Source organism: Thamnophis elegans, chromosome 14, assembly GCF_009769535.1.
Source record: "Thamnophis elegans isolate rThaEle1 chromosome 14, rThaEle1.pri, whole genome shotgun sequence".
Lineage (NCBI taxonomy): Eukaryota > Metazoa > Chordata > Lepidosauria > Squamata > Colubridae > Thamnophis > Thamnophis elegans.
This window is the reverse complement of record NC_045554.1, coordinates 11789409-11813326: the sequence shown is the minus strand read 5'-3', so window position 1 is coordinate 11813326 and position 23918 is coordinate 11789409. Positions and strand designations below refer to the sequence as shown.

Here is a 23918-nt window from a genome sequence, read left to right as displayed (position 1 = left end):
TAAATGTCTGCAAGATCAGAGTTGTATCACAGGGGAGTCGGGGTCAACATCAAGGCCACCTGAGAGATCCGAGGGGATGAGGGAGTGGAACTGGCAGAGAGAGAGAGACAGAGGAGAGAGACAGAGAGAGAGAGAGAGAGAGAGACACAGAGAGAGAGACAAACACACAGAGAGAGACAGAGAGAGAGAGACAGAGAGAGACAGAGACACAGAGAGAGAGACACAGAGAGAGACAGAGAGAGAGAGACAGAGAGAGAGAGACAGAGAGAGACAGAGAGAGAGAGACAGAGAGAGAGACAGACAGAGAGAGAGACACAGAGACAGAGACAGAGAGAGAGAGACACAGAGAGAGACAGAGAGAGAGAGACAGAGAGAGAGACAGACAGAGAGAGAGAGACAGAGAGAGAGAGACAGACAGACAGAGAGACAGAGACAGAGAGACAGAGACAGAGAGACAGAGAGAGAGAGAGAGAGAGACAGAGAGAGAGAGAGAGAGAGACAGACACAGACAGAGAGAGAGAGACAGAGAGACAGAGAGAGACAGAGAGACAGAGAAGGAGCCTGAGCCGCCCATCAGCCCTCAGGTCTGGAGGTGGCTGATGAAGAAGGAACAGCTGGGTCCAGTGCCTGACGCGCGGATGCACAGAAGGCAGAGGAGAGGAGAGCAGTGGAAATCTATGGGCCAGTCCTTGGGATGGAAGAGCCACTGCTGCTAGCAAAAACCCACCCTAGCTCTATAGAGGTGGCAGACAACTACTCATCTCCCCTGCTGGACAGACTTGTGTTTCTGGCACACTTAATAAAGGAATCTTTTGAGTTCACTTCAGAGGGTTTGGTCATGTTTGGGGAGCTGGGTCAGAACAGTGCAGTTCAGATTAAATTGCAGGAAAGATGGCTTGGAGAGGGTGAAAAGAATCCTGGCCCAGCTGGGGACAATCTATGCTTTTCTGCTGGCTGACGTCTCTTTTTTAACCGCACGAACCCATCCGTGTGAATTGCTTGCGAATGCCCGTTGGCCTTGATTTTGCTTGCTTGCCTTGCAGCTGATAGAGGACTTGAGGAAACAGCTGGAACACCTGCAGCTCTTTAAGCTAGAAGCCGAGCAGCGGCGAGGGCGGAGCAGTAGCATCGGCCTGCAGGAATACAACAGCCGGGCGCGAGGAGAACGAACTGGAACAAGAGATCAGGCGGCTCAAGCAGGTAGACGAAATCTTTGACACGGGACAGTTGACGAACTTTCCGCTTGCGGCAGGGGTGTCAAACTCGATTTCATTGAGGGCTGTATCAGGGTTGTGTTTGACCTTTGGGGAGGTGCATGGAGGGGCCAGGATGGGGTGGGCATGGCCCCTCTGCCAGTGAAAATGGAGCTTGGGGAGGGCATGCATGGCTTTCCTGAAGGGACACCTTCCTGACGTGCTCTTGCCAGTGAAAACGAGATAAAAAGAATCTGCTTTTGCTGGCAGAGGGCTGCAGGAGGCCGGCTGAAAATGGAACCCGGGAAGGCTGCGTACAGCCCTCCCGAGCTCCATTTTTGCTCGCAGGGGCATTGCAGGCTGATCCTTCGCTGTTTCCAGGGCAGCACCATGGGCTATATCTAAGCACCCCGTGAGCCGGTTCCGGCCCCCTGTGCCTTGAGTTTGACACCCCTGTCTTAGGGAATGGAGAGAAGCTATGTGGGGCTCTGAGGCTCTCTGGGTAGTTATCTGTGATCTTTGGGGGAATGTGGTGTGGGCACCCTGTTAAAGCAATGTTCTCAACCTTACCAACTTTAAGATATATGAACTTCAACTCCCAGAATTCTCCAACTAGCTGGAGCCTAAAGAAGATTCCATGTAGGCAGTTGGATGGCCTGAGGGAGGGGTCAAATGCATCCTAAGTCATGAGTCCCTGCACACCCACAAGAGATCAGAGTCCAGCCCACCTTGAATGCGCCTCTTTTCTCCCACTCATTTCCCTAACTGCCAGTTAGTTGCAAAATCTTGTCCGACCCATCACGACCCCATGAACAACATCCTTTCAGGCCTTCCTGTCCTCTACCATCCTCTGGAGTCCATTTAAGCTCATGCCGACTGCTTCAGTGACTCCATCCAGCCACCTCATTCTCTGCCGTCCCCTTCTTCTTTTGCCCTCCATCGTTCCCAGCATGAGGCTCTTCTCCAGGGAGTCCTTCCTTCTCATTAGGTGGCCAAAGTTTTTGAGTTTCCTCTTCAGATCTGGCCTTCTGTCAGGGTTGATCTCCTCTAGGACTGACCGGTTGGATCGCCTTGAAGTCCAAGGGACTCGCAGGAGTCTTCTCCAGCACCAGAGTTCAAAGGCCTCCATTCTTTGGCGCTCAGCCTTTCTTATGGTCCAACTTTCACAGCCATCCATTGCAACTGGGAAAAACCATAGCCTTGACTGTACACACTTTTGTTGGCAGGGTGATGTCTCTGCCTTTTAGTAGCTAAGCTCTACAAGCTTAGCTACTATTCATTTGAACTGCCTGAATCTCCTGATTTCCCTAGCGCTTTGCAGTCCAAGGGTAAACGGTCTAGTTAAAACACTGATCAGGTGGAGAAGGATTTGAGCAGAGAGAACCTTGGTCCAAAAAGCCCTGGGTGGTTGGCCTCTATGAAGGCAGCTTCTCTTGGTCTCCTGGTTAAGGCGGAAACTGACGTGACCACGGGGGAATTTTCTTCGCAAACAGGACAACCGAAACTTGAAGGAGCAGAACGATGAGCTGAACGGGCAGATCATCAACCTCAGTATTCAAGGTGCCAAGAATCTCTTCTCCGCTTCCTTCTCTGAATCTCTGGCTGCGGAAATCAGCTCAGTCTCTAGAGACGAGGTAAATGTGGCGACCTTACAGGGACTTTACCCTACGAGTAATGAAGGGGGAGCTGAGTGGTGGAGGAAATTTAGAGAATCCACACTTTGACATTAGAAAGGGCTACTTTGGCTTCTGGCAGGTTTCTCTCTACCTTGTTGATAAAACTAAGTATTTACTAGATGACAATCGATCCATTTTTCTTTAACATCCAGCTGGCTTCCTCGTAACACTAATTTTGGAAAGTTAGGTAAGCCTACTACTGTGTTTCCCCGAAAATAAGACAGGGTCTTATTTTCTTTTTACCTTGGCCTTATTTTTGGGGAAGTCTTATTATTTATGAGGTGCAGGAGGCAACGAGAGTGGTCATCTCATGGCTGCTGCTGTGTTGCAGTATTTTCAGGGAGGGCTTATTTTGGGGGGAGGGCTTATTTTTGAGGTGCAGGAGGCTGCGAGCGTGGTCGCCCCATGGTTGCTGCTGTGTTGAAATATTTTTGCGGAGGGCTTATTTTTTTGGGGGGGAGAGGGCTTATTTTAGTACATGTGCTCAAAAGCCTGATTGGGCTTATTATCCGGGGAGGTCTTATTTTCAGGGAAATAGAGTATGAAGGGATATATATTCCATAAATTGTGTAAATCCTCCAGAGCATTTCATTTTGTTTATAGTCCTGAGAGATTCTGCACGGAGCTCTTCCTAACCCCATGTGTATTTTTAAGTGCCCTGCTGGGGAAGGCTCCCCAGAGCTTTAAACTTTAAAACTTAGGGACTTCAACTGCCAGAATTCCTCAGCCAGCCAAGAGCTCGATTCTTGGAGTTGAAGTCCAAAGGTTGCCAAGTTTGGAGAGAGAGCTGGGCTCCGAGCTGAAAAGCTCCAGTTATCTGATAACATTTATCGGTACTTCTTCCTGTGGTTCATGAGAACCACTTCGGTTCTGAAAGGCTGCTTAGAATCCATAGCAAGGCCAAGCAAATGAGAGATAGTAGAAGTTGATTTCCCATCTAGATGGGATTGATTTTTAGGGGTGCTGCTATTACAGTCCTGGAAACAGACACAGCTGCTTTAATGAGCTGGGTCAGTGATGGGGAACGTTTTTGTAAAGGCGTGGCAAAATTGTGTACGCCGGTGCGAGCCCACACCCACAATGCAATGCACCCCACCCATCTGCACCTGTGTGCATGACCCCCCCCCCCACGCTCGTGCACACTCTATACCCCCTGCATGGGGGGGGGGAGTTTTCACCCTCCCCAGGCTCCGGAAGCATTCCTGAAGCCTGGGGAAGGCAGGTCCTCCGGAAGGCCGTAAATCAGCTGGCCAGCACGCACATGTGCACTGGAGCTGACGGCTCGCGTGCCAGCGAATGTGACTCCACGTGCCACCTGTGCTAATCTCACTGCATATTTTAGCTATCCAGGTACATATTCATCCTTCCTGATCTTTCAGCTTTTATTTGCTTTTCAGATTTTCATTAACCTTTTTCTAAAATTGAAAGATGGTGGCTGCTGTAAAGGATGTTTTTGTAAGGGATGTGGTGGCTCAGTGGCTAAGACGCCGAGCTTGTTGATCAGTTGGCAGTTTGGCGGTTCGAATCCCTAGCGCCACGTAACGGAATGAGCTTTACTTGTCCCAGCTTCTGCCAACCTAGCAGTTCAAAGCACATAAAAAATGCAAGTAGAAAAATAGGGACCACCTTTGGTGGGAAGGTAACAGAGTTCCGTGCGCCTTTGGCATTGAGTCATGCCGGCCACATAACCACGGAGACGTCTTCAGACAGCGCCGGGTCTTCGGCTTTGAAAGGGAGATGAGCACCGCCCCCTAGAGTCGGGAACGACTAGCACATATGTGCGAGGGGAACCTTTACCTTAAATTGGAAAAAATAAATAAGCTCGATCCTTTTTCTCTCCAGCTGATGGAGGCAATCCAGAAGCAAGAAGAGATCAACTTCCGACTGCAAGACTACATCGACCGAATCATTGTGGCCATCATGGAAACCAACCCATCCATCCTGGAAGTCAAGTAGGAGACTTAAAGAGTTGAGAGCAACACAAAGCCAGCGTCACGTGGGTGTGGCGGATTTGCTACTTGGAAGAAGGAAATGCTGGCCAAGTCTTCACTCTATGGAGAAGGCACAGGAAGCCTCACGTTGGAGTGGTTGGGTGGCAGATGGCAGTGAACTTGGGGTGGAGAAAAGAGAGAGAGAGAAAAGAAAGAAAGAAGAGAGAGGACCAGCCATTAAGTAAGGCTGTCCTGATTCTAATGGGTTTTGGAACCCTCTGGCTTGTGGGGCTAGTGGTGGCAAAAAGAGTTTGGAAAAAAAAGAGAATCGGAGTCACAGAAACAAGGGGCGAGGGTGGGCGGGGCGAACATACACACCTGCCCTCTTTTGCAGGAATGGAGCAGAATCTGGGTGGCCCCTTGAAATAGCCTTCTTGGAAACCTCTCCTGTCCACCAGCAACAGAAGCTGGCTTGTGCTGGATCCCTCGGCACCTGGAAGCTGTAGCACGACAGTCAAAGGAGGACTTTCACCTGCCTTCCCATGCCTCTCTGGTTGAATCCTCAGCCCTCCCATCGCCCTCCTTTTTGAAGCTGTTCAGCCAGTAGAAAGAAAAACAGGGCTGCCTTGAACTCCGGCCGGCTTCGTTGTCCCTTGTGCTGTTTTGTAGGGAGCCCCCCCCTGGTTTTTTTTGGGGGGGGGACCTCTGCCTTAAAACCTATGAGTTGTGGTGCTTTGGGGAATTGGAGCCCCTCTGCAGAGAGGTGGGCTGATGTAAAAGAAAAGAAGGTCAAACCCAGGCGTGGTCCTCTGGATGATTTGGGTGGGTGGCAGCCCTGGCTGATGAATTTGGTTGTCGGGGGACAGCTGGTGAATGGCTGTGCTGGAGGAGGAGGAAGCTCAGCTGATGATACTGAATGTGGAAGCAGAGCTGATCCTTTATCCCTCTTGGCGGCAGCCGCTTCCTTCCATGCTTCATTCATCTCACGCCCTTTTTTCGTTTGGTGTTTTCATGGGTTAAAATCACTTTAAGGCAAGCATGGCAACAGATATGTCGGTTCAATAATGAAAACAGGGGAGGAGGGAGGGGGGAGGGGGGAAAGGGACATCACGGGACTGGAAGAACGGAGTTGTTTCTGTCTCTTGGCACCAACACATCACTTTGCTTTAGAAGGGCCTGGTCAAGCTCTAGTAGAACATTGGTTTGGCTTTGCATCCATCCCTTTGGGAAGGCGCTGAAAGAGAATTGCGCCTTTTAAGCTCTTTTGCTCTTCTGCCTTCTCCTTGGGTCGAAGTAGATTTGCATATCGATGGGAGGCTGAAAAACCAGCCATTGGGGACAAGTCAACTTTCCCCCCCAACATAAATTTTAGGCGAGCGGATGAATTTTGCCCGTATCTAGAAAGCAGGCTATTTCCCCTGAAAAAAAGAAAGAAAAGGTTTTCAATATGTTTTAAATCTGCCCCTTTGAGATGTGTTTTAAAAGAGCTTCTCGGGGGTTCTTTAATTATTTTTTTAAAATGCCACTATTTGGAATTTGAAAGGGGCATCTTATACCTTTCGTGAGCAAATCCTGCTTCACCGATGCTTTATTTTAGAAGTTTCAGGAGCCCAAAGGAGGGTGAGATAGTCCATTTCTACACGTGTCTCCTCTGCATCTCCTCCACTGTCCCCTTCTCTAAAGCACACACACACACACATGGAGCAATTGTGCAACTTGGACAACACAATGTATGGAGCCTAACCAGACTCGTGTCTGTGCGACCCACATATGCAGATCATTTTCCTGGAGTGCAGGAACATCGCGCCGAGAGTGTTACACGCTACTCCTCTCCTTTCTTTGAAATCATCAAGCCGTTGAGTTCTTGAGTCCCTTCATGTATGGCGAAAGTGACATGATGCTAGTTTGAAAATACAAGTTCCAGGCCAAAGTCACGTGTCTTTGCGTTCCCACATTGACCCAACTGTTGGGCCACTGGAATACTTTGCAGTTCCTTGAACCAGGACACTGGAATGTATATATATGTATATATCAGTAGTTTCCGCTATTAATGATTTGCAACTGGCTTGAACATGGGAGATGAAATGGTCAGAAAAACGCAGAGGAGAGTGATTCTCAAACCCCAAACATTCTTACACACTTGCTAATGTCCTGTATTTCTCTGTACCCCCCCCCCCAAAAGAAAAAAAAGTGTCTGCAGGAAGAATCCACATACTGTACATTTCCAGAAGAAACTTTGGGTGTGTAAATCAGTGTATACTTGGGAAGAGAAAGATTTTTTTTCCTTTTTCTACCTTGTAGAGTTAGGTATTTTTTTACAGAACGGAGGCCGATCAATTTTTAATACTTCAGAGAGCAATGTGTAAACACACAAATCTATCTATATGTATATATATATACTGTATATGTATGTATTGTATAATGTACAGATCTATAAATAATCAGATTTGCCTTTCTTGACTTGGGCTCACCTGTCCGTATTGTAAACTCCAACCCCCTTCCTCCCCCCCCCCCCCCGGGCTCCTCCTGGCCTCCTGGCTGATCACAATGTGGTACTGTAATGTAAATAGTCACAGCAGGAGAAGAACAAGCGGATCCACCATAAACAGTGAAGCTCTGGCCTTGCGCACACGGTTTTAATTTCTCAAGGAAAATTGTTCCCCCCCCAGTGGGTAATGTGAAGGAGTTTTCCAAAAAGAGGCAAACAGTTGCTTGTCTTAACGGGTGTGCTGACTCTTGTCTAATTAAAAGCTGTTACTGTCTCTGGCTGGAGAAACGGCTTGCTTGGTGTTTTTTTTTTCCTTGTTGCATCCAGGGGAGGTGGAGCTCTCTGTCATGTAGGAGACCTTGGCGCAACTGCCAGAATTGCCATCCATCCAAAATGGGATTTGTTAGCCCTTGTGCCCAAATTCAGATTAGTGTTAGTCCAGTTTCTAGGAGTTCTTCTATAATACATGCTAGATCGTCCTCAAAGGCCAGCACTTTGTATTCCTGTGTCCTAATTTTCAATCCCTTTAACTCCTGGTTCGGTCTAATTTGTAACATCAACGTCTCTATGGAGCGGATAGAGGGCATCCCTGTTGTACCCCTTTGGTAATGGTGAAACCTCCTGTTGATTCTCCATTTAGCATTCTTTTTGCCATCTGGTTAGAATATATTGCTCTGGTCAACCCGATAAATTTCTCTCCGAAGTTCATGACTGCTAATTGATTTGTAAGAAAATCCCAATTTAGGTTATCGAATGCTTTTTGTGCGTCAATAAATATCAACGCTGCTTGTTTCAGATTAGATTCTATGCCGCGGGGCTGCAGAGGTGGGTATTCAGCATGCTCAGGCCAGTTCAGGCGAAACCGGTAGCGGAAATTTGAGTAGTTTGGAGAAACAGCAAATACCACCTGTGGTTGGTCCCGCCCTCCCGCCCCCATCGTTCCCTGTCCTCAGCTGATTTGCACGGCAGAGCCGATTGCCACGCCTCAGCTGAGCTAAAAAACAGCTCAGCTCACCAGCACTGACGCAGAGTTGCGCAGAGTTGCCAGACGAAGTGAACAGCTAAAGAACAGGGGTCGATGATGAATGACCCCTCCCAGAGGAAATAAAAGAGGGGCGAAAGGGGAGTGGAGTTTGGAGGAGACCATTAGTTTGCTTAATTGGTTGATGATTCTCTGAGGCTCCTTGCCAAGTTTTGCAGATATCGCCCTGTCAGCTCACCAAGCCAGATCAGGTCTGTGACCGTAAATCCTCTCTTGAAAGACTTTGCTGGCTGTGAATGGGCAGAATTCACAGTAGATTAATAAAATGGATTTTTGACAGGACAAGGACTTTGTTTTATGCTCTTGGGAAGCCTCGGTCAGAACACGACCAAGGTTGGGAAACACTGAACTAGAAGATCATGGTTGCTCCCCGCTATGAGGGGCTGTTAGAATCACTGCAGAATTGTACCAATTATAATGGAAGCTCTTTTCATCTTGGAGAGTTACGATCATTTTTCTGGTTTGGCACAAGGTGGCATCAAAGCATTGCTGGAATTTGCAATGTGTTACTTCCTCCCTTAAGGAATGGACAGTTTTCCCCTCGCATACGCAAAACAAAAAAGCTGGATTTTAGTGATGTTGCTTTGTCTGGGTCCAGTTCACCAAGATTTGGACCTGGTCTTTGGTACATGATCTGACTTTAAAAAAAAAATTTCTACAATAATGCTTCCACTGTTAGATCTGGGCTGCAGTAACCCAAAAGGACCACCGTTTGGAAGCAAAGAAGGATTCTAATATCCTTTTAGTGCCATATGATGATCATGCAGGGTTTTACAGACTGGGCATGGGTAAGCTTTAACTTAACCTAGTGTGCTGCAAGTGTGTTAAGCTGTAATTTGCAGAGATCTGAAGCAACACAGATATGGACAGCGTTGGTTATAAATCCGTTGCAATCCTTACGTTTTGGTGACTTATCAAGTTGCAGAAAGCAGATTTGCAAAGTAAGAGTTTAGTAGCAGCTATTTTCTTTTTTTCCCCTATAGCTAATTTCATAAACGGGCTGATCACCAAAGCTGTGTGTGTGAAAGAGGGAGGGAGGGAGGGGGAGAGAGAGAGAGAGAGAGAGAGAGAGGCTTCTGTGATTTCGACCTCCACTCAAAAATGAAAATTCTCACTCTCTAACAAGGAACCACTTTGTTATTCTAGCATCATTTTATATTGTGTGCGGTTAACTTGTTAATTGCAATCACCTTCAAATCAAGGCTGCCAATGCTTCAAAATCATTTTACAGTAAACTGTTTCATTAAAACAGCAAAATAGAATACAAGAGCTGGAAAAAGAAAAGTGTTCGGTAGATGGCAGCAGTGAAGTCTTATTCTTTTATCTTACTTCACAGTAGAAAAGTAAGATAAAGGGTAGGAACAAGACTTCGTTCCCAATCCTTTGTAGAAAGGTTGGACAGAAAACAGTGATAACCAGAGGATAATCTGACATCACAAAATTCATATTCAGGGATTATGGTTTCCCAGTTGCAATGTATGGCTGTGAAAGTTGGACCATAAGAAAGGCTGAGCACCAAAGAATGGAGGCCTTTGAACTCTGGTGCTGGAGAAGACTCCTGCGAGTCCCTTGGACTGCAAGGCGATCCAACCGGTCAGTCCTAGAGGAGATCAACCCTGACTGCTCTTTGGAAGTCCAGATCCTGAAGAGGAAACTCAAAGGCTTTGGCCACCTAAGGAGAAGGAGGAACTCCCTGGAGAAGAGCCTCATGCAGGGAAAGACTGAGGGCAAAAGAAGAAGAGGACGACAGAGAATGAGGTAGCTGGATGGAGTCATCAAAGCAGTCGGTGTGAGCTTAAATTGGGGATGGGAGAGGACAGGAAGGCCTGGAGGAACATTGTCCATGGGTTCGCAATGGGTCAGACATGACTTTGCAACTAACAACACAACAATTATGGTCTTGAGTGTTTTTTATTGAGGAAGCAGACTTTCTGAGGCCATGGTCTGTATTACTTCTCTTAGGAACTTATACAGGTAGTCCTTGACTTAACAACAGTTTGTTTAGTGACAGAAGTTCCAACAGCACTGAAAAAAGTGACATATTCTTTTCCACACTTGTGACCATTGCAGCATCCCCGTGGTCATGTGATCTAAATTCAGATGCTTGGCAACTCTTATTTATGATGGTTGCAGTGTCCTGGGGTGATGGGATCCCCTTTGGCGACCTTCCGACGAGCAAAATCAATGGGGATTTTTATAGCCGTGTTACTAATTTAACAAACGCAGTGATTCACTTAACATTTGGGGCAAGAAAGTTCATAAAATGGGGCAACAACTCAACAACTGTCTCACTCAGCAACAGAGTTTGGACTGAATTGTGGCCATAAATGGTACTATAATGCTTGTCTCTGTAATCTTTCACTGGGCAAAAGAGTCCATCCTAGGGCAGCAAGGTGCCATGAATGGGTTAACTAACTTGCGGAACGTATCCAATACCAGGGACCCATGATTCCCGTAAAACTGAAACTTGGCAAATTTCATAATAAAACATTTCATATAAAAGTCATAAAGCGTTTTATGACGTTGTACAAAATGTCACGAAGCCTTTCCTGGGGTCAGGTCCTGATGTTTGAACTGTGCTGGACAGTTCAATTTTCAAGGCAGGTACATCTCTGAATATCACCCTGAATTAACTCTGGTCAGATCCTGAAGATTAAAATACATTAATCTATGTCTCTTGTCTCTCTCTATCTGTGTAACCTTCCCCCAGAGTTGTTTGAAAGATGGGAGAGTTAGCTCTGCAGTTGTTGAAGGCTTTGGGGGAATCTGGCAAAGAAATATCTCTGAAACGATGACTCAGTGGGTCACAGTTTCTCTAACTGTGTTCTTATTTCCAGAAGAGTGGTAAACAAGGCATTGCCTCTTTCCATCTCATGCCACATAAGTGAATTTTAAGGACAGCTGGGTTGATCTAGAGCAGCTGTCGGCAACTTTAAACACTCAAAGAGCCACAGAGGTCCTAACTGGAAGCCCCCCCCCCCCGTTCAATTTTGTAGACGACCGGAACTCCAGGTCCCCCACCATAGAGTTGTCTCCTAGCGCAGCATCCTTTTTCCTCTACCTATCCTAACTGGAAGCCCTATCAATTGTGGAGCCAACCAGAAAACCCACCCTTTGCCATAGAGTCTCCTCTGGGCATGCTGTGCGTCCCTCCTCCAACCAGAAGCTCCTCTCAAAATTGTGGTGTCAACCCGTGACACAGAGCTGCAGCAGAGAGATGAAACAGCCACATGCGGCTCCAGAGCCGCGGGTTACTGGCTCCTGCTCTAGAGAAGACATCTCCAAACTTGGTCATTTTAAGACCGGTGGACTTCAACTCCCAGAATTCCCGAGGCAGCTGGCTGGGGAATTCTGGGAATTGAAGTCCATGTGTCTTAAAGCTGCCCGGTGTAGAGATTCCTGCTCTAAGACGGGGCTGCCTTGGGAAATCTCACCCCCAGTGCCCACCCAAGTACAGTTTCTACGTAGACAAGAGCAGGAAGAGTAGAGAAACCCAGTTCCAGCTTTGACCATTTTAATTGGGAAAGACGGGAGGTAATCTGCAACACTTCCTGTAAATGTCTGTCTGTCTGTCTGTCTGTCTGTCTGTCTGTCTGTCTGTCTGTCTGTCTATCTATCTATCTATCTATCTATCTATCATCCATCTATCTATCTATCTATCTATCTATCTATCTATCTATCTATCTATCTATATCTATCTTTGGTTATTCGGGTTTTCTCCCGTGTAAAATTGGAGGTGTCTTGGCGACGTTTCGACAAAGTCTCATTCATCATCTTCAGGCTTCGTGCTTCCAAGAGCAATATATATTCCAGCAGTATATATATATATAAACTTGAAGTTTGCCTGGCTGACTTCCAATTAATTCCTGGCCTCTAGTTAAAGAACTGCTTTAGTGTTGACCGCTGCACTTCATTAGAACTCGGATTTTTCTCCCCAAATGCAAACCTGGCACTTAGAAAGAAATTGAGCTGTCTGAGATTGCATCGGGAATGAGAGATGACAAATGGGGGACAAAGCTCTGATGCCAGCATGGGTTTTTGAGTCTGCCTCATTAACTCTGAAAATTAGAGAAATCACAGTCCTTTCCCCTGGGGGCAACGGTTATTTCTTCTTCTTTTCTTTTCAAAAGATTGGGGTGCGAGAGATTTCCACCAAGATAGAATTTCACACCTTTGACCTCTTAACTTTTGTCCAGATGTACTGACTTTCAGCTGAAATATTCATGTCGCTCTACGTTTCATTTTCTTTGGGGTTTTTTTAAAATGACAAATGCCAGGAATGTTAGCTCTGATTCTTTGCGGCGTTGAAATGAAAAATCAAAACAGCTGGACACCAAATGCACCTGATGCAAAGATCTGTTGATAGAGCAGGTTTTTGGCTTCATTTTTTCCCCGTCTGGGATTCTCAACCTTATACTCCCAGTAATTATTATTATTGACAACTCTACCCCTGATCAGTTATATGATATGAATTGCATTCACCCTCCACTGACTCAAAGTTAATATATTCCCTTAGTGAAGTGTTGCAGTTACTGGGAGAAACTTATCAAAGGATATATCTATTTCTAGTTAATTAAGACTGAAAAGTAAAAGTTCAAATTTCAAGTGCAAATGCAAACTTTTTTTTTAAAGTACTAGGATAGATTTTGGGATTTGGTTGTGTGTGTAAAACATGACTGTAATTTGCGTTTAGTTTCTTTGAAGCTAGATTTCCAAGGCATGGTAAATGGATAATAGTTTTGAACCTTTAAATGTGATTTTTCAAGTTACTTTTGCAGAATATTTGCCACTGTTAATTTATGGGACTTTGAGATAACAAAATCCAAGCCAAATAGATCAAGATTTCTGTTGAAACGTGGTTTAAAAAAAAACCGTTTTCTACACCTCTTGTGTTTGGTTTTGTAAAATAAGGGTTTGATTTTTAATGTAGTTGCTCAAGTACAGCCAACTAATTGACAGGAACAGCAGCTTGTGCCTGTATTTTGTGCCTATTTTAAATATTATTTATTTTGTCATGGGAGGGATGCTTAGGCTGATCTCATCTGGAACATTTTTTGAGCTGGCCAACAATACAGAATAATTACTAGCTACTCGGAAGAGCTCAGTCAAAGGACAGAGCAATGAAATGTGTTTGGTACATTCATTCATTCCAGAGGAAAATGGCTTTCCTTGGCCTGGGGCCTCCGAATGTGTTGGATAACACTTCCCCAAATGGTTTCTGCTTAGGGGAGCTTTTGCAGCTTGTGTGCGAAAATAATATTTGATTTTGCTATTTGGCACCATTTTTCTCCCAGCTTTTCTGGCAGCAGTCTTTTATCTCCCAGCTAAAATTATACACAAATTTTAAACCCCCTGCCATGTAATTTGACAGGAAGAGTCTCATATGAATCAATTTGAGGAGGATTTTTTATCCCCTCTATCTTGATTCACGAAGCCCATTATTTATTGGAATTCTGAAACTCCCTTTATGACTTGAAATAGGCATATTTTGAGGGGAGGGGGGAATACAACTTCAAAATGGAAATGGATAAAAGCCATGGATATTGAGAGCAAATTTCCCCCCGAAATGCATAGATATGCTGTTTGTCCAGCATGTTCAAAGAGGACCTTGACATCTAACAGGCTGTGGGGCTGGCCACGATGTGTCCGCAGGTGGCTAGTAAGGGCTATATACGGGCACAGAATGGTCTGCCACATGTCGGGCAGACGTGTGGGCACCACTGTTGCAGCATTGGCAGCTCTGGCTTTGCAGAGTGCTCGCTTCTCTTGTGCTATGGCTGTCCTTCTGTCCTTGGATGTCTGATTGCTTTGGTGGATCAGCTCTTACATGGATGTGAGTCTTGGACTCTTTACTGAAAATACCATCTAGTTTTGGTTGCCATGATGTGAAAAAGATGTTGGGACTCTAGAAGGAGTGCAGAGAAGAGCAACAAAGAGGATTAGGGGACTGGTGATTAAAACATATGAGGAACGGTTGGAGGAACTGGGTGTGTCTAGTTTAATGAAAAGAAGGACTAGGGGAAACATGATAGCAGTCTTCCAATATCTCGGGGGTTGCCACAAGGAAGAGGGAGTTAAGCTATTCTCCAAAGCACCAGAAGCAGTGGTGGGTTGCTCTTACCGGTTCCACCACAAATCCGCGAAGCCCTTATCTGCGGAGACATAAGCGCGAAGACTAATTCGCGCTGTTCTAAGCGCTAAGGAAAAACGCGACCCTACCGCGATGACATAATCGCGGAGGGCAAATTCGCGCATTCCCAAGCACTCAGTACCCTAAACCTAACCCTAAACCTAACCCTAAACCTAAACTTAACGCTAAACCTAACACTAAACCTAACGCTAAACCTAACGCTAAACCTAACCCTAAACCTAACCCTAAACCTAACCCTAAACCTAACCCTAAACCTAACCCTAAAACAAACCCCTAAACCTAATCCTAACCCTTACCTTAATTGAAGTCGGCTTTCTGCGGCGGCGCCGTTTTAAAGCGCCCTTCTGTTGCCGCGCTGTTGTCGTGGCGGTGATGACGCGCGGTGATGACGTCGCGGCTTTAGCGCCGCGATTTTATCACCGCAGTTTTGATGAGCGCGGTTTTGTCGTGCCACAGCTCTTACCGTCACTACCAGTATGCTGATTGCGGTCTGTTCATGCACAGGCATGAGGTGCGCTGCGCACACATGCACAATCCACCACCCCTGCAACAACCAACTGCTTGTTGGGGCTTGCGCAGGCACCACATGCTGTGCACACTGTGCTGTTTGCCATAAAAACAGCAATAGAGTGCAGGCGGGTGGGCCAAACGAGCCATTGTACTGGTACGCTCTCAGCTGCTCCTGGCCACTCCCGGGACGACCGTACTGGGCTGTACCCTCAGCAACTCACCTCTGACCAGAAGGCAGGACAAGAAGCAATGGGTAGAAGCCAGTGGTGTTGTTTCAGATTTTTTTGGAACCTCTTCTGTAGGTGTGGCCTGCTTTGTAGGAGTGGCTTGCCAGCCATGTGACTGGGTAGGCGTGTCCAACTTGTAAAATGTGGTGAAACTCACTTAACAATGCTCTTGCTTAGCAACCAGAATGTTGGCTCAGAAACTCTGGCATTTGAAGCACGCAGGTCTTAAAGCTGTCGAGTTACAAGACCCTTGCACCCCTAACCCTTTAGGAAAAGAAATCCCCAGGGGTGTTCAAACTTGGCAGCTTTAAGGCTTGTGGACTTCAACTCCTAGAATTCCTCCTTCAGTCATGTTGGCTCACGAACTCTGGCATTGAAACACGAAAGTCTTAAAGCTATCAAGTTACAAGACCCTTGCACCCCTAACCCTTTAGGAAAAAAAACCTCAGGGGTGTTCAAACTTGACAGCTTTAAGACTTGTGAACTTCAACTCCCAGAATTCCTCCTCCAGTCATGTTGGTTCAGGAACTCTGGCATTGAAGCACGAAAGTCTTAAAGCTGTCAAGTTACAAGAACCTTGCACCCCTAACCCTTTAGGAAAAAAAACCTCAGGGGTGTTCAAACTTGACAGCTTTAAGACTTGTGGACTTCAACTCCCAGAATTCCTCCTCTCGCTCTTCATCTTGATGGTGTGCGGACGGGCGAGGGGAGGGAGCTGGAACCGGTTCTAAACGGCACTGTAGATTTGTGAAACCTTCTTCTATAGAAGAGTTTAGAACATCGCAGGAACCCACCCCTGGTAGAAACTAATCAAGGAGAGAAGCAATCTGGAATTAAGGAGAAACTTCTTAACTTCTTAACAGTGAGGACAATTAAGCAGTAGAATAGCTTGCCTTCAGAAGTTGTGGGTTCTCTATCACTGGAGGCTTTCAAGAAGAGACTTGCCACTTGTTTGGAGTGGTATTCTGTTCAAGCAAGGGATTGGACTAGATGTCCTCCAAGCCCCCCCATCTATTATTATGTTATTCTCTTAACTGTAAGCTTCAGCTGCTGTCGTAACTCGCTGGAGAGCTTTATGCTATGACCACCAGGTTTGAAGACAGACACAAAAACTGATAGAAAACTACAAGTGGCTTCACAAATTTAACATCCATGATTACAACAATGGATTTCCAGTGCCCCTGTTGTGCTAGATTGTGTCCTTGCAGACTGGGGCTGCAGAGTTCCATATTCACTTCACGGCAGATGAACTTCACAGCAATGTATCTTCGAACCCGAAGGATTGCATTACAAGTGTGGCGAACACCTCCATTTATTTCTTCTCAACCTCTTTCTCATTGCTTTGACCTCCAAAGGATAGATTACTTGTTTGCTCTGTTTTTATCACTGTTTATTATATGAACAAATACAGCCGCATCGTTCCAGCGATTTAAAGTTTCTAGCATTTCTGTCTCAGAAGGGAAACAGCGGTGCGAGAACCAGGCCTGCTGTAGGAGGATTGGGAAGATTTGCTTGCTGATGGAATTCCACCACACTTGTTGGCTTTTCTCCATGCAGGTTCTATCAGGCATGAAAGTAAACAGGAGTTTTTATGCTGCTGTTTCATTTAAGCCAGGCACGGGCCATTATTTATAAACTGGAGGCCCACCTTGGCAATCGGCAGAGTGGATGGGCGACAAGTCAAGTAAAGTCAGAAGCGAGTGGGAGACCAGAGCCAAAGCTAGATGGGAGTATAGAATCACATTTAGTGTTCAACTGCAAGCTGGAGAATGTGGAAGCCAAATCTGGACAGTGCCCTAGTTTGACTTTCTGCAAGAACTTTATCTAATAAAAGTGACTCAGTTTTTCTCCACTGAAACCTCGCGGGGAATTTCAAGTCTTAACTTTTTCCGCCATCAGTGTTAAACAAAGAACAATATGCTGTTTTTTCCCCCCAACCAGACTGGAAGGGAAAAAAAGCACTGACTTCTGAAGTACAAATGAATATAAAATCTCTCTTGGTGGTGTTGTCCCCAAATCTGGGCTCTTGCTTGGTGTCGAAGCCGATAGGTCACCGGACACAAGGTGTGATATAGAATTATACCTTCATTTTGGTACTAAGATATAAGGACCCCGGTTTGAAAAGCTAACCAAGGGCCCAGACTAGAATCTTACAGCAGTTTTTATAGTCAAGGGATGGTTACGTTCAACCCTTTGCCCTGCCCCTGATAATGCATGCAAACGGATAATATTGATTGATTATTTGGATTTCAGCCCCCCTAAACCCTTATGTTTGTTATGTTCTTGCAGTGTGCCAGCTATGTGGGTTTTGGGGTCTTTCTTATAAGTGAGCTATTCTTATTCCTAACATCCTGGCTAGTGGTTTTAAGGTGCTAACTTCTGTCTTGCTGTTAATACACAGTCCCCCCTTCCTATTGCAGAGCAGAATAAAAGAACAGTTTTATCTGAGCAGCTCCCCTTCCCCATGACCCCCTCCTCTCCTTCCTCATTGAGAGAGACAGGAAAGGAGCAAAGCTCTTAATTGTCAATGCAAAGAAATGAAGACAAGAGAAAATGTTTTATCAAAATTAAAAATCTTCTCTCTCATGTCCATTCCATCCACACCTGGGTCTCATCGCCACGTATAACCCTTCCTCTGATCCCTCGTCTGGACATACATTCCATCATCTCTGATCCTTCAGTGTCTCTGGATTCTCTTCCTATACAAAATAGGATTTTCCGCCTTTGTGAAAATGGTTTCCTTTGGTGGAGCTCACAACAGTTGCGGTATCAACAGCAGCTAATGTGAAGTCTTCATTTTGGAGTTCTGGGAAGCTGAACAAGTACTGCCTGCCCAAAATTATACATAGCTGTGTTGCCAAAGGCAGTCTTTGAATGGATTTTCCAGTATACAGTACAAGTATTGTTTTTTTCTCTTCTTTCATTGTACAAGTCATCCAAACAGCAGGTACAATGTTAACATTTAATTGCCATAATTGTGTTATTATCTTAGGGTCAAGGAGCACCGAAGAATTTCCTTCAGCCAGGAGAAGAAACCTGAGACTGCAGCATTGTAAACCACACCTGCTGATAGTGAGCAGGTGACATCAGATGATAGAGGGTTAGCAAAAGTGGAATTAGCACGATAAGCCAGACATATTAAGATTTCAACTCTACTTTGGAATTCTTTTTTTCAAGGCGAAGAAAGTTATACTAAGTTTCAATCATCTTTCCTGGATCTGGGGTATTTGTCAAATTATGCAACAACAACCTAGAGCAGAGGTGTCAAACTCTGTTAGAGGGCTGCATCAGGGTTGAGTTTGATCTTGGGGAGTCAGAGTGGGCGTGGCCAGCTTGACATCAATTGTGTAGGGATGCCTGTGGTAGCCCGAGCGCTCTGCCAGTGAAAATGGGTTCCCGAGCTCTGTTTTCGTCTGTGACGGCCTCCTGCAACTCTCTGCCAGCGAAAACGGAGCTTGCAAGGGCTGCCCATGGCTCTTGCGAGCTCAGTTTTCAGTTGTGATGGCCTCCTGCAATCCCATGCCAGAGAAAATGGAGCTTGCGAGGCGGTTTGAGTTTGATACCCCTGACCTAAATTATTAGTACTTTTATTTAAAAGGAAGCCTATATGTACATATGTAATACTACCAATTTATTTTCCTAGATGGTAATCTGTGACCCAGACAAACTGATTATAAATTGATATGATGAGTCCATAAGGGCAACAATGTTCTATATGTCCTCCTTGTAGTAATGGCAGTACTTTTGTGGATTAAGAAGCTGCGAGGTTTTATTGTTTTTGTTGGTCCCAACAGACCTGTGAACTCAGTCTGATAAATTCTAGAGCTAGTTTAGCTGATTAGAAATCACATTGATCATCTAAAGGCTTAATGGAGCATTAATTCCCCCCCCCCAAAAAAAAACAGTTTATTGTATTCTACCAATCAGAAATAAAATTGTTGGGGTGAGTTGACAGAGAAAAAGATCCCTGTCACACTAAATTTAGATAGAACTTATCAAAATTAAATGGGAAATGAATAGTGGTGAGGTTTTGTAAAAATGTATTGTAATTTAAACATGTTTCCAATGCCTGCCAATTCCCAAATGCCTTTTCACGTATTGATCTGGGAAATGAATACAAGAAGTAGGAGCAACTAGTAAAACAGACCAGCAATGTTTTGATTTCTGCATTTCCTGAAATAAACAGATTAAAAGGGTGGGGGCTGATGCCATCTGAGAAGGAAGGAAGGAAGGAAGGAATGAAGGAAGGACTGTTCCTACCCTAGATTTCGACAGAAGGCTGGCTTGTTGGCTTGTCACTGCATATATCAGTACAGAAGCTCCTTTCTACAATACTGTGTTCCTCACAGCTTTTGATGACAAGATAATTCTGCCTCCTCGTTCAGTTTCTATCCTCTGAAAAGTAAACACTGTATTTTCCATTTAATGTTGAACACTGCAAGCAACTTAAACACCTCAAGCACTTATTTTATTTCAGGGCAATACCTTTGCAAATAGGATTTTAAGCTTCACATATTTCTGCTCCTCACATTTACATGAAATTATTAATTACCAGCCTCACCTTTCTCTCCAAATGAAGGCATAGGCCATATATATTTGCAAGGCAATTTCTTCCGAATTAAGAGAACTGACCTCTTGGGGCTGTAAAGGCTTGTACAGGCAGTTGAAATTAATGTTCAATTATAATCATTTTAATATCCTTGTTGATTTTTATTGTACACAATGACCTTTAATAGTGACATAAATGTTTAGTAAAATACAAAATTTAAAATGGTTTATATGGACAGCCATTTGCCCGAAATGGTATAGAGTTCTGCTGTTTGAGTAGAGGCTTGGACTAGTCTGTTATTCTATATTGCAATAGCAGTAGACTTAGCAGTAGACTTATATACCGCTTCATAGGCCTTTCAGGCCTCTCTAAGCGGTTTACAGAGAGTCAGCATATTGCCCCCAACAATCTGGGTCCTCATTTTACCCACCTCGGAAGGATGGAAGGCTGAGTCAACCCTGAGCCGGTGAGATTTGAACCGCTGACCTGCTGATCTAGCAGTAGCCTGCAGTGCTGCATTTAACCACTGCGCCACCTTGGCTCTATATTGTCTAAATGTCAATATATATTTTGCTTGGCAAAAGGCAAATTAGCCACACTTGGAAGTCTAAAATCTGTGCTGGAAAATTCTATTGCAGAAATGGGCAATTTATGATTATTAGATGTTCCATATTCCCCCTTTTTAACGGTCCCTGCGACTGTGTCTATACTGAAAGTTTTTTTTTAAAAAAAATCTTAGATAAGGGGAAATTTGTGGCCCTTGTCCTCCTCTCAAATGTTACATCAGTCCTAGATTCAAAAATGTTGGCCAAGCCCCAGAACATCAAAACAAAAATTTGTTTAGCAGAGGAATCAACTGGAAATCTTCTTAAGTATCCCATTCAGGTCAGGAAACAACCTTGCCAGGATTGTCCAATGCAGATTGTTGGCAGAAGAGAAAAGTCTTCCTATTGCTCAGCAGCCATCTTGAGAAGAAGCCCAGCCATATCCTTTAAAAAAAGAAAAAAGTTTCATTTCCTGGTTCTTCAATTGTTCTGCAACTAATGAATAATTATTTATGACCCATCTTTATTTTTGAATGACAAGGTAGCGCACATGACTTTTTCCTTCCATCTTCCCCACAATAGCAACTATGTGGTATCTATATATCATTTGGGCTGAGAAAAAAGTGACTGGTCTGCATAGTCTTAACTTGGCTCAAAAAAAATTACTCATCCACCTCCACAAACTTTGTTATTGTAGTTCTATACACATTTGGATTTTGTTATTCCCATTACAAAATAGATAATGCTGTAGAGCAAGGCTGTCAAACTCCTGGCCTGTCGGCCAGATGTGTCACTGGCTGGCCATGCCCGGTTTAGCAAAGTCCCGGTACGTTCTATGACACTGCCATGAGCCTGACAGTTTGTAGAGGCTACGCAAGAGCCAGCTATCTACCTATCTTTGATTGTATGAGTGACTCAGTTTTGACTCGCGGTCAAGGACTGCCTGGACTAGTCCTTGAAATTTTCTTGACAAAACCAGAAACGGTTTGCCATTACCTTCTTTCGAGAGCTGAGAGAGAAGGACTGGCCCAAGGTCACCAGCTGGTTTGTGCCTAAGGTAGGACTAGAATTCATGGTCTCCCAGTTTCTAGCCTGCCTTAACTCTTTCATCAAATGTTTTGACTCTGGCATATAGTGTACATCAAAACAAAAATAAAAACAAAACAAATAGCAAAGAAAAGCAAGGCATCTTAAAAGTAAACTGTGCAAAGTACGTATAGATCTACAGATACTGACTGAAAAAACAGGGCTAAAGCCTTGATAAAATGTATTTTTGTCATAAGCAATGCACCCCCCCAACACACACAATATGCAAGCGCATATCAGTTTGACCTCTAGATATGAAAGACTGAAGAGAGGGGAAAATACTGGAGGAAAAGGTGTTATGTATGCTGCCTGACCTTGAGGAAAGGAAAGAAATACATTTAACCCAGAGAATAAAAATAAAGGCAAAACAGATTTGTCACAATAAAGATGTGCATAAATTCTGAAATAAAATTAGTATCTGCTACATTTGTGCTCCGAAACTAAAGGCTTGGTCTCTATGTTCTATTTCCTTTGGCACAACTACATTTGGAGTTGATTTAAACCCTGTACCCTTTATCTAATTTATGATGCGGTTATAACAGATCTTTGAAAAGTATTCAGCTGTAGTGGGATCCTGCAGGGTTGGGTTGGCAGAGCCACCTGTCTTGGGGGGGGGGGGGGCTTGCCTTTCCCACCGGCCTTGTTGCCTTTGTCAGGAAGGTATCCCAGAAGTACTTCTGCACTTATTGCAACCTTAGAGAGAAACAGGTTTCCCATCAAGCTAGGCAAGTTTGCTTCAGTATGGGATATCTGGATGCATACAAATGAACTAGGCTCACCCGATACGAGAACCATAGTCCTCCACTTACAATCACAAGTCAGCTCAACATTTCCATTCCTAAGCAAGAGAGGTGTGAGTTTTGCCCTGTTTTTACAACCTTTCTTGCCACAGTTTTGAAGTGAATCACTGCAGTTGTAAAGTTAGTAACAAGGTTAAGTGAATCTGGGTTCCCCCATTGTCTTGATTTGTCAAGGTTGCAAAAAGGGATCACATGATCCCAGGAAACTGCAAGCATCATAAATATGAATCGGTTGCCAAGCGCCTGAATTTTGATCATATAACCATGGGAGATGCTGGAACAGCTGAGTATAAAAACTGTCATAAGTCCTTTTTTCAGTGCTGTTGTAACTTTGAACAGAACAGAGTAGAATAACAGAGTTGGAATGGACCTTGGAGGTCTTCTAGTCCAACCCCCTGCACGAACAAGAAACCTTGTACCATTTCAGATAAATGGTTGTCCAATCTCTTTTTTAAAAACCAGTGTGGGAGCATTCAAAACTTCCGTCCAGAGGCAAATTGTTCCAATGATTAATGGTTCTCACTCAGGAAACTTTTCCTTAGATCTCAGTTGCTTCGCTCCTTGATTAGTTTCCACCCATTGCTTCTCGTCCTTCCCTCAGGTGCTTTGGAGAATAGTTTGACTCCCCCTCTTTGTTGCAGCCCCTGAGATATTGGAAGACTGCTATCATGTCTCCCCATGTCCTTCTTTTCATTAAACCCAATTCCAGCAGTCGTTCTTTGTGTTTTAGCCTGCTGTCCCCTAATCTTTGTTGCTTAACAATCACTAAACAAATGGTTGCAGGTTAAGGACTTCCTGTGCCCTAAGACACAGACTGCAATTGGGTGCCCGCTGCTAGCAAAACCAAAGTCCAGCCATTTGTGAGGTGAGGACCGGGTCAGAGGTTCGAGTCGGGGATGTGGGCAATAAGGGCACCAGGCGGGAGAGGCTCTTCATGGTGAACCTGGCTTTGCTTAGAATTCCTTATCCCTTGCCACCGATTCTTCGGTAGGGTGGGAATGGGTTTGAGGGGTCCCCGGGGCTCTCTGAGTGTGCTCATTTTCTTGCAGACATTTCATGCAATTTGGCAGTTCAATTTTCACCAGGCTCCAGGTTGACTCAGCCTTCCATCCTTCTGATGAGGGTAAAATGAGGACCCAGATGGTTGGGGGCAAGAGGCTGACTCTGTAAACCGCTTAGAGAGGGCTGTAAAAGCACTGTAAAGGGGTATATAAGTGTTATTGCTATTCCTTCTTTCTTTAAATGCAGTATTGCAGGCTAACACTGCCGACTGCCAGAAGTTTGATCCTGACTGGCTCAAAGTTGACTTAGCCTTCCATCCTTCTGAGGTGGATAAAACGAGGACCCAGATGGTTGGGGGCAAGAGCTTAGAGAGGCCCGTAAAGTGCTGTAAAGTGGTATATAAGTCTAAGTGTTATTGCTATTCCCTCCTTCCTTCCTTCTTTCCTTCCATCCATCTCTTCCATGGTGCACAGTGGTTAGAATCAGTTTTGCAGGCTCACTCTGCCCACTGCCAACAGTTCGATCCTGACCAGCTCAAGGTTGATTCAGCCTTCCATCCTTCTGAGGTGGGCAAAATGAGGACCCAGATTGTTTGGAGGTGGGGTGGCAGAGAGGCTGACTCTGTAAACCGTTTAGAGAGGATTGTAAACCACTGAAGTGGCATATAAGTCTGCGTGCAACATCATCAGTGCAGTGGGTTGAATCTTCCTTTTCTGGG

General features: G+C 45.0%; 1 protein-coding gene across 1 annotated transcript in view; it reads left to right on the top strand.

Annotated features, from left to right (window-relative positions):
- RAB11FIP3 (RAB11 family interacting protein 3) overlaps positions 1-7260 on the top strand; it is an 83555-nt gene extending 76295 nt beyond the window's left edge. The window contains 5 exon segments of the mRNA XM_032231027.1: positions 887-905; positions 1044-1160; positions 1162-1200; positions 2687-2827; positions 4712-7260. Of these exon segments, the coding sequence (XP_032086918.1) occupies positions 887-905; positions 1044-1160; positions 1162-1200; positions 2687-2827; positions 4712-4825 (430 nt within the window). The 3' untranslated portion in view covers positions 4826-7260.
- The last annotated feature ends 16658 nt before the right edge of the window (positions 7261-23918 follow it).